This window comes from Bidens hawaiensis, unplaced genomic scaffold, assembly GCF_021521415.1.
Source record: "Bidens hawaiensis isolate Kalapana, Puna unplaced genomic scaffold, B.hawaiensis_p1.1 tig00012184_1, whole genome shotgun sequence".
Lineage (NCBI taxonomy): Eukaryota > Viridiplantae > Streptophyta > Magnoliopsida > Asterales > Asteraceae > Bidens > Bidens hawaiensis.
The window spans coordinates 564,305-575,415 of NW_027491981.1; the positions used below are offsets into that span (position 1 = coordinate 564,305).

Here is an 11,111-nt window from a genome sequence, read left to right on the forward strand (position 1 = left end):
GGAAAAGTTTTAGAAATACGTTTATCTTGTGCAACGTTTTCATTAGCTTGAAATTAGTTGTCAAACCCTCAAACATGGGTCTTGTTTAATTAGATATTAAAGTTAATAACAACAAAATAAATTATTAGCTTAAATGAGGTAGATGGTGGGTCTTACCTTTTTTTTTTTATTTTTTTTAACTATCATCGGAGTTGAAGGGATAACGATAGAAGGGATGTGGTTTGGCGTTGGCATAATAACGGGGGAGGTGTTGGGGGTTGGCGGTTGTAAAAGAAGATACATGTGCAAATCGCCACCAACCTCCAAACCCTAATCAATTTAAAATTTTAAATGCTTCGTAACGTGGCCCCATGAACAAATCACTGTTAATTGTTAATTTATTTATTGTTTGTTTCAGTTAGATTATCGAAGCAAAGGTAGGCTGTACTTGATCCGAGGCCTACCAAATTGAATATTGATAGCCCCGCCCCTTCACGATTTCTTCCATTATGCTGCTAATTTGAGTGACAAAAGGCGGTGTTGGTTACGACAGCAGTATGGGGAAGCAAATAAGGCACTGCACTACGGGTTTGATCCTAGAAGCAAACTGTTCTCAATGACCGGGATTGAAACAAACAAGGACTGAAGCGATCAGTCAAGACTCAACCAGTCTGCAGCTGCTGATCTGGACAGCAAACGAGCCAACATCAGGAGTGGTTTTGAGATCAAATCATGGCGTATAGGATAGCAGTAATTTGGGATGTGCTGAAATAGTGAAATTGATGATCAAACGATACCGAATAAAAATGGGGCGCCAAAACAGACCAAGACAACAAGTTTAACGGTTTCGGTTTCGGGGCAGAATCACGGTGTACCAATCCAGGTTCATAGGATACCTTCGGAGACGATCAAGGACTATTGCGGGACTGCGGAGGCTGCCAAATTTTTGTGGCAGCTGGTCAGTCGAAGAGGCGATAGCTGTTCGCGATAATAGTGGTGGTTTGGACCTAAATGAACCCGGAAAAGCGTGTGGCTAGCTAGCAAAATGTGCGTAAGCACTTGAGGTAAGTTCATCAGCCGTTTCTTGATTATTATTATTATTATTGGTTCTCAAATCTAATTATTAACATTTTGAATACTGGTGTTAAAAACATCAACCTGAAAAACACGACATTTTTAGATGTTATTCTCTTTTGAAATCTAATACTGATTGGGAGTGTAGTTTTCAGTTGGTATGTATCTATGGTATCCCCCCCCCCCCCCCAGTTATGTGTTTGATTATTGATTGGCTAACTGAGTTACAAATTAAAATTACCATTTGATCAAATATGTGCAGATAGGAAGAGTACACTTGGCTTAAGCTTATTATGCTCATGATCTGAAATGCAGTCTTATTTTTGGGTTCATTACAACATAGCTTTCTTTTATATGATTAGATTCTCAAGCATGAAGACAAAGAATCGAAAGTCAGGCAGTAGTCTTATTCTTACTTCTATTGTTGAGTGATTTAAACTTTAAAGAACTTGGTTGTAGCTCTTTCTAGCAGCCTAGCAGGTTACTTAAAGAAAAGTAACATTAACATTAGCTGGATGATGATTTCTTTACTAAAGTTCTAAACATTGTTTTTAACTTTTTATATACTTGGTTTGTTTTAGACAAGCATTAACATTTAAACATTTGTCAACAACCACGAGAATCGTGTTGTAGACAAGCATTAGCGTGTAAAAAATGTCAACGACCACATAAATCGTGTTTCCGCCGCAACGCGCGGGGCAAATTGCTAGTGTTTACTCAATTTTAAACTTTTAGGCATTTTATATGTTGAAATTAAAAGAAGTATGAAAGAGAAAGTTACTAATAGTTACTGTATAGATTTTTGTAATATACTCTTACTGTTAATTATATAATCTATTATCTTATTTTAGTACACACTTATTTATTATTGTTAAGACTAAATTTAATGATAAATACTAGTAAAATTTCAATTGTAATAGCAAATATGTAAGGTAGACAATGGAGGTTTAAGTGATTTACAGAATTATTTAAAATAGGTTAGTTTTTCGTTTAAAAAAATATAGCAAATGAAACAAATAAAGTCATATATCATCTATTATACATTAAATTATTATAATTAGTTTGCGAGCTAAAATGGGTAACACTCCAAACCAACCAATCATTTTTTTTATTTTTTTTAATATTTATTTACCTTTTTAGTTCAACTAGAATGAGCTTGTTAAAAATGTGTGATATTTAAAACTCGCTACCTACATTGACCAACCAATCATTTTTTTTATTTTTTTTAATATTTATTTACCTTTTTAGTTCAACTAGAATGAGCTTGTTAAAAATGTGTGATATTTAAAACTCACCACCTACATTGACTAGCCGTTATACACTTTTTATTTTAACCAAACACAGTCTTATATTAAGTATACAATAACATAAAATTATTACAAAAAAAAAGTAAATTATTAATGTTTATTATTAATTATTTTTATTTTTGCATTTCATACTTTCTACATAAAAATAATATTATGTACATAGAAAACCATAAAAACAAATTTGTTCGTGTGTTTTTCCTTTGAACTTTTAATCATTTACGTACGTGTTTCGGTAAATATAGCTTACACAATACACATTGCATTTATTAAAAAAAAATATTAATTTTGTTTCATATACTCTTAATCTCTCATAGCATATAGCAACTTTACATGAGTGTTGTTTTAAATATCGTTTTTTTAACTCTTTTCACTTTCGCTGTAGATGTGATTATTTTCCATGCATAACAAGCGACTACTTTAATCGTCATTAACTCATTATATAACATGAAGTAAAATCTAAACAAAAGCAGTGCATAGTAAATAAGCCCTAATCTATAGTCGAAAAGTAAGTCCTGCTTAAAATAGGATATAATATTAAGGCGAAAAAGTATCTAAAGAGGGTTAGATAACATTACAAGACCAAACTCAACAGTCAAAACTGTATTCTAACGTTTAAGACCTCTTTTCTAATTATAATAACGCGCAAATACCAGCCAACGATTATGATATTGTATCACCATGTCTAACACTTATATAAGTATAAGTATCTAACTGGTGGATTTGTTTCAGGCCGATTTTAGCTTAGCTGATGCCGAGGCAAGGTAGGAGAGAGTTCTATGTCCCACAAACATCAAGAAAATCCCTATAACTCCCAAAGTTTTCAATGTGGTGAAAAGATCCAACTGCAGCCAATATAACAAAATAAATATCAGATTTGTCAATTGTTAACGAAAGAGTTAAAAACGGAGTCATACCTTCAACCAGAAAAACGCATATAGGATAAGCACCGCTGCAATGCCACCATGGAACAGGATGGCAAATGTGGCAGGTACGGGTGATGTGGGAAAGTTCTTCAAGTTCACACCAAGACGTAATAACTGCAATAAAAAGATATAATTTTTTTAAAGTCAGATTAAACAACTTCGTATTCTTTTATTAGAAAAGTAAATGTTAAAACTTAAAAGACAAACTTACCCCAACCAAGAATGCCAGGAATGGAACAAGAACCAGGCCCAAGAAAGCAAAAGAAACCTCTTTAGGAGGGCGTTTTTCTGGGACCCGGAAGATATGGGCTATCTCGGCCTTGGGCCCGTATCTTGAGTGCGGGTTAACAGCTTGTAAAGGGGGTTGGGGTGCCTTTTCAGGTGCCTTGGGCAGATCTAAGTCAATAGAGCCGAGAGGTTGTAAGAAAGAGTTCTCCTGAAACACATATTAACGGGTTTAGAAATTGACCAACAATATGTATATAAGAATTATTGATATAATGAAATACTTACCATCACAGCATCACCCACTGTCAGCACAATATCGTATTGGCCAGAGAGATAGTAAAACTTCTCAACAAGACCGAGAAAATCCTGAAAAAGTAAAATATATTCAAACGATCCATTTTGACCAGTTACAATAACATTAAAATAGAAAGAAACAAAGCGTAACCAGAGTTATCTGAAAATGTTTCCCAGAGTTTCCCACAATGAAGATATGCTCAACTCCAGTTTCATGTCTCAGCTTTAAAAAGGCCTGCAAGTAAACAGAACTTGAATAAGTTAAGCATACAAAAAAAACTGACGAAATACAGCCGTTCAAAGAGCTGGTCAAAGACCTGATGAGGCTTGAACTGTATGCCAGATGGGGTTGTCAAAACAAACGATAACTGCAACTTTTGAAGGTGGTTTGCTGAAAGTGACAAATCATTCTTTCCAGGTAAAACTAGCCTACAAATCAAACATCACATGTGATGACCATATTAAAAATCTATTTTGTTTATTTTTAGTTCGAGTGAAGTAGCATACTTCTTTTCAGATTCCACAATATCACCCTCAAGCACTGCAACTTTCACGTTATCCACTTTAACGACTCCTGTAACATGAACTGGCACTTTTGTTCGGCCTCCAGTTGCAAACTTTCTTTTATGTTCTGGGTCTGAAAGCACAATCTAGAAGAAAAGAAATTAATGTGATGGCAAATAAATATATGGTTGGAAACATTATGGTAAATCTGAAGCATAAAAGGTCTCAGTACCTCAAAAGCAAAAATATATTCCCCAATATCAACACCTTCTGGCAAAGCATCTAATGTATAGATTGCTTCTTTCGGGTCAAAATGAAGTTCCTAAAGTATTTAAAAAATCACTTAGAACTAGAAATTCAAATTTAAAGATATATTTCATAGGCAACAAATGTTGTCGAGTTTTAGTAAGAACCTGTTTAAGAATTGAAGCATCTTTTGAACCCGAGCTGAAAACTTGCATGAGTTTTACTGACAAAGGAGGAGCAGCAGATCCCAGAACCGTGTTCACCTTAACCTGAAAGGAAAGCTTAGAATTAATAATCTGAAACCGAACAGCATAACGAAATATGAAAAATGAAACAGCACACACCTTGAGTTTATCTTTGCTGGTCAATGAAAGCACCGTAGATGGAAGTGATAAAATTAGAGGAACTGAAACCCTGCAACAAAATATGATTTCATATTATTTGATGAACAAACTGATAAATGCAGTAACAGCTAGACTTGCCTATTGTTTTCCAAGTGAGATAGAGCGTCAATTTGGTAATACAGGTCCTTGCTATTTCCAGGGACTCCAACTCCAAGAAAAAACCTTGCCAAACCCAAAATTTTGTCCTCAGGTATCTGCAAAATTTGAGAAACATTAGGAATAAATATTGATAACAATTAACAGATAATTGAAGTGACCTGTAGCAAAAGAAAAACAAATATATGAAAAATAAGAATGTGCCGCACATTTAAACTTTCAGAGGTGGATGCAAATTTTGTCAGCCCTCGAACAACAGCAGAGGTGGCGGAAAGCAGGCCCTGATGCCCACTTGCATCAATGTGTTTGTCGTCAAAGTAATATGATCCATCATCTATAAAACGATAATGAAATCAATAATCAAGTCAATAACTTTTTAGAAGAATCATGCTTTCATGGTATACGCCCTGCTTGCGGTGCGCACATATAATGTATATATGTGTGAACCCTTGGGTGGGCAAAAGTAAAATTGCACTAATTTTGACGTTATTTTACTAATCACGTGAAAATAACGTTAAAAGTGGCGGAAGGTTAATCAGGCATCATGTGGTGGCGTTGATAGCCGAAAGACAAGGGCACATGCACCAATCAGCCGGTGTCCCGATGATTGAGTGTTATGTGTCTTATGTCCAAGGCTTGATTCAAAACTACTATCGAGCCGGGGGTCTCACCGGAAGCAGTCTCTCTATCCCTATGGGATAGAGGTAAGGCTGTCTACATCTTACCCTCCTCAGACCCTACCATAGCATTGCTATTGGTGGGATATACTGAGTACGATGATGATGATGATGATGATGCTTTCATGGTATAATCATCTCTTAATACAAAAAATAGACACTTTTAATTTAATATATATATATATATATATATATACTAACCATATTTCTCAATACTGTCAAAGAGCTTCACAATATCTTTTTTCAGTGTACCAATCTGAAAAAAAAAGGTGCATAACAGTTAGATAAAAGCATGAGACATACATGCTATAGTAAGTAGGAATAAAAAAACATAAGCATCACAAAATCTGTGTTTGCTTTAACAAGAAGATGTGGTAGGTACTAGGTACGATAAGAATCAAGTTCAATGGCTAAAAAAGATCCAAGCAACCACAAAAATTACACTCAAGACAATCCCACTATTGGATCATTTATTTGGAATGCATGTGAGAAATAAGAATAATATATATAGCTCAAAAACGAATACTTGTAAACAACTCACAACATTAATCATATTGCATTATTCAAAGAAGAGATTAAACGGCTAAGTTGCATATAAGTAAGGGATTTCAAATGTGTCATTATAAATTGGAAAGACCATTAAGCAGAATGCAAAACTAACCAGATTTTCATCAACCGGAGAATCTGCTAATGATATAACTCCAGAAATGGTTTCAAATGCTAATCCTGAGTCAAGTTATTGTATATAGTGAGTAATTGACCAAATAAAAACTAATCTTGATGCTTAACCAGCTGACCATGAACAATCTTTATAAATAAAAGAAGATAAAAATCTTTTATATGATATTGTACCAATACCATAACCATTGACAGAGAGTAAGTTGCTTACCTGCAGCATAAGTACTGGACTCAGGATTGTTAGAACTGTAACGCCATCTTCCATCACTTTGGCTGAGAGCCTGAAAATGAATACAAAGTCAACTAAGGCATTCACTTACAAAGTAACATTAAAATAGTGAAAATCTGCTTTAAAAAGGCAATGCCCTTTACTATAAAATATAGGTTAAAACAACCTTTATGGAGCGTAAAATCCCATCAGCATTTTCAAGAATTACATCAACCTCAGAATTTTGTTCCTGTAAGAAATATAATAGAGAAATCAAGCCATGAAAAAAAGGTAATTGCAAAGCTAATATTTATACAACAGAACTACAAAAGAGTCAATTTTTGAATAAACTGCCCCAAAAATTGTGATTACGCAAAACTGAGAACTGAACTCTTCCAAAAGTCATTACCTTAACGAGTAGCAAACCTCCTACTGAGTGATAATAATCTAGAAGAGATGTTGCATCCTTGACGGCCTCTTTAAGTCGTGATACAACGTCCTAAAGAAATAAAAGTCAGTATACAGGCATTTAAATACAAAAAGAATTTCAAACTATGGGTAATGCAAGGTTAACCATACCGTTAAAACCCCCTTGCTGATCGTGCATTTTAATAGCCCATTTACTTGTAATGCATGATACAAGTCCTTTGAGTTTGAAGAGGCCGAAGAAAGAGTATCCACCACAGACTTACAAGTGTGGTCCTTTACATCGGGTTTCTTTTTTATTTCAAGAACCTCAAATGTCCTCAATGCTTCATAGGCTTCTTCTAAACTGAAATGAACAACACTTAATCAGATGTCTAAATAGCATTGCAAAGAATAAATTTTCATAGTTTAAGTATTTTAGCACTTATAAATTCCGGATCAAAGACAAAACATATTGTGATAAACAAATCAGAATAATATTTGAAAGGAGTGATAACCAATTCATGATATGAAACAATAAGAAAGACAAATAACTTGGTGACAGCTAGTATATTTAAACATAAACAGACTCACAAATAAAGAGAATAATGTATCCAAAGTGTGTATGCTGTCACAGACACTTGTATAGGTATAGAATCGCATAAGAAAGAACACAAACCCCCAACAAAAGAGTAAAGCCATGACATTGAAGCATTTAGCCCAATGATTAATCACTTATTGTTTCATAATATTCCTAAAAATAAAAGCCCAACCAAAAAGAATAACGTTCTAGTCCATTATCATCTCCAAAATAAAATTTATCAACAAAACAGCCAGACCTTAAGATTCTAGCAGTACAACTAATATCAATATCAACAAATTATATTGTAGTTGGTCATGTAGAACGTAATCCAGTTAGCGTAGCTTGCCTTCTATTCTTACCCTTCCGTCTTATCAAATAACCTTCCTATTTTCTGCATCCCATCTCTTAAACATAATTGGCACACAAAAACAAAAAAAAAACAAAAATCCTCTAAACAAATGCTCACTCAGAGTCTCGGTAATGCAGAAGAACTGTGTTACACTGTTACATACTTGTATTCTGCTTTCAAGCTTGAAAACTGTATAATGCATTAGTCTCAATTACTCAAAACCAGTTTTAAGTGTTTGTACACTTTGTCTAGTAAAATAGCTAAAACACTAAAAGCTACAGTCTACACATAACAACACTTTTGTTCACTAATTAATTAAGGTACAAAATGAAAAAACCATTAAACCTAATCTATCTTCCACAATTCATTTCATAACAAATAATAACATTTAAATCTATGCATATAACACAAATTTAGCCTAATTAACATCATATAATCATTAACCTAACCTCGAAAACGATCCGGTAACCGGAGAAAACAGCTCTAAGGCAGCGGACCGGTGAGAGTCAGAGATCGGGTGAAATACCGCCACAGCTCCATAGATCGAAGCTATTGCTAACACTACAACAATAATAACTCCTACTTTACTCGCCATTGCCTGTATACAATACGATGAATTGAAATACAATTAGAGCAATCTAAGAGCTATAAAATTGAGTATTTGATCGAAGCTTATAGATCGAGATCGAAACAAGATCTTACGAATTTGATCGATTGGAGATCGTTAGAGCATGCAAGAGTGTGTGAGTACTTACTTTGTGGTTGCTAGTCTTCAGCCGGACTAATTTTCAACGCCTGAAATGTGAAGTTATTTAGGGATTATAGTATACGCCCAATAATTTTACGGTTTTTTCCTTCTTGATTGTTTTGGTCCTAAATCGGTCCTTAAGACATTCGAAATTACTTTTTTTGGAAAGGTAAACAAGCAGAACCGAGCCCCGATAACGACTAGGCTCGAGATCGGCTTATTTTGACTTAGGAGAGCCAGGTCCAAGTTCTCGGCCTAATTAAGCTCTTTTTTCTATTGTTTTAACTTGGCTTGTAAGTTGTTTTTTCAAGCTCGGGCTCAACTCGAGTGTGAATACTTTATTATTTACTCCAATTTATATACGTTTTTATATTTATGCATTTTAAGAAAAACATTAAAAGAATCCTAGCTTGCCTCGAGCTTGTGTAGTACACTAGTACCTTAACTGAGTCAAACCTCGGTTGGACATTGTAAAATTAATACATAAAAGTACAATAAAGAAAAACATAAAAATTACACAAGGCTCGACAAGTCTAAACGAGCTTCCTATATAAGGTTCGAGCTTGGGCTCAATAACTAAACGATCTTTATTTGAGGCTTGGGCTCGTTTTGTTTCGAGTTATTTATCAATCCGAGCTCAAATAGTTCGCAAACAGATTGGCTCGTTTGCACCCATACTTAAAAGGATAATATGAATTAAAGCTCACATTTTATTTTCAATTTTTACTAAAAACATTTTCACATCTTATAATATACCTTAAATCTCTTAAGATTTTGTTGGTGAAGTTCGTTTAAAGGGTGTTGTTGGAACTTGTAACATCTGGCCCCTCGCACAACCAATATTGTCCGCTCTGCCCACGAAGAGCTCACGGATTTGTTTTTGGTTGCCCGGATGGAGACTTCCCAGGAGGTCACCCATCCTAGTACTACTTCCACCTAAGCACGCTTAACCTTGGACTTTTCATGTGCTCCACAGCCAACTAAACCCAAAACGCATTGGTGATTGAAGAGGCGGGACATTTACTTATGAACCAAGGATCTCTCTTGTCCACGGCTGATGTGGGATTTGCCTAAGAGTGGGACGATGCTGTGTTTGCCAATGGTGTTACAGAACCCCAATTGAACCGGATATGATTGTATGAGAGTTCAATGATAGATTTTAGTGCCAATGATGATCAAGTGATGATCAAGTGAGTAAAAAGATAAAATTGTGATTGTTATTATTGAGTGTTCTTTGGTTACATGGAATATGGTTTACAATATACACATAACACTTTCTTATATAGAGTCCGAGGGAACCCTGCTTAGTGTTTATCCTCTGGGTCTTTGACCCGTTCGTTGTCATGCGGTTTCTTCACTTCTCCACTGGAGTCGCAGGAGGTATCCTTTTGTCTGTTGGACCTTGCTCTCTCGTCCTCTGGAGCACGCGTGCCTTGGGCCTTTCCTCTTGTCATGCAAACAGTGACCTCCTCTACCTTTTGACATGGTCTCTGTCTTATAATATTATTCACTTTTTGGACTTGGGCCTCATTTCTTGGGCTAGTAGTTTATTCATTGCTTGATGGGCCGTGAAGCATTTCCAAGAGCCCAGTTCCCAGGTAGCCTCTTCAGGTGCAAAATTTACACGTGGTTGACATGTCTTTTGTTGATCAGTTTTATTCTTATGCATATATTGTTTGATTATGAGGCTAGCCATTTTTTTCTATGAAATTTAGTGGATCTTTTACCCTCTCTACTATTAAGCTTTGATGAAACCTTGAAAGTTGTAATATTGTGCATCGAAGGCTTCTTAGTACTAGATGTGTATCCAAATTATTGTGTTGAGGTCGAATGAAAGACCTATTCCATTGACCTCATTCATATGGTTCTGGGAAGTTTGATGTTGTAATCGGCATGGATCGGATATCCTGACATCATCAAGTAGTGTATGCAATTTGTAATTAGAAGATTATTCAACTTTTTATACCTAGTGATAGACACATCCTGGTGAGAAGAAAGAAAAATATGTGTTTGGTCAATGATGAAAAGTAACAATGAGACACTTGACACATGGGTGTAAGGTATTCTTAGTCTATGTTGTTGACACTAGTCAAGCGAAGAATAAACTTGAAACATCTATGTGGTGAATGAATTCCATGTAATATTTCAACATGTTATGTACAAACCAAACCAGAGAGATGTACAATTTTTAACCGATCTAATTACGGGTGCCAAACTAGTTTCAAAAGCACCTTACCATTTACATCACTTTGAGATGCAAGAGATTAATCTCAGCTGAAGGATCTTCTTGATAAGCGTTCTACTCGTCATAATGTGTTATCGGGTGGGGTGCACCAATTCTACTTGATTTATCAAGAAAAAGGACAAAAGCATGTGCTTTGATTATCACGAAATGAATGAAGTCACCA

At 35.1% G+C, this 11,111-nt stretch overlaps 1 protein-coding gene across 1 annotated transcript; it reads right to left on the reverse strand.

Moving 5' to 3' along the window:
• Positions 1-2,853: 2,853 nt before the first annotated feature.
• LOC143540266 (dolichyl-diphosphooligosaccharide--protein glycosyltransferase subunit 2-like) lies at positions 2,854-8,734 on the reverse strand. Its single transcript, XM_077033374.1, has 20 exons — positions 8,658-8,734; positions 8,405-8,553; positions 7,198-7,390; positions 7,028-7,117; positions 6,806-6,868; positions 6,622-6,691; positions 6,394-6,458; positions 5,934-5,988; positions 5,265-5,389; positions 5,038-5,153; positions 4,900-4,969; positions 4,723-4,824; positions 4,542-4,631; positions 4,313-4,455; positions 4,123-4,234; positions 3,957-4,040; positions 3,797-3,877; positions 3,495-3,719; positions 3,275-3,397; positions 2,854-3,202 (listed from the first exon to the last, which is right to left on the reverse strand). Exons 2-20 carry the CDS (start codon positions 8,548-8,550, stop codon positions 3,086-3,088), a joined length of 2,070 nt encoding a protein of 689 aa, XP_076889489.1. The 5' UTR covers positions 8,551-8,553; positions 8,658-8,734; the 3' UTR covers positions 2,854-3,085.
• Between the last annotated feature and the right edge of the window lie 2,377 nt (positions 8,735-11,111).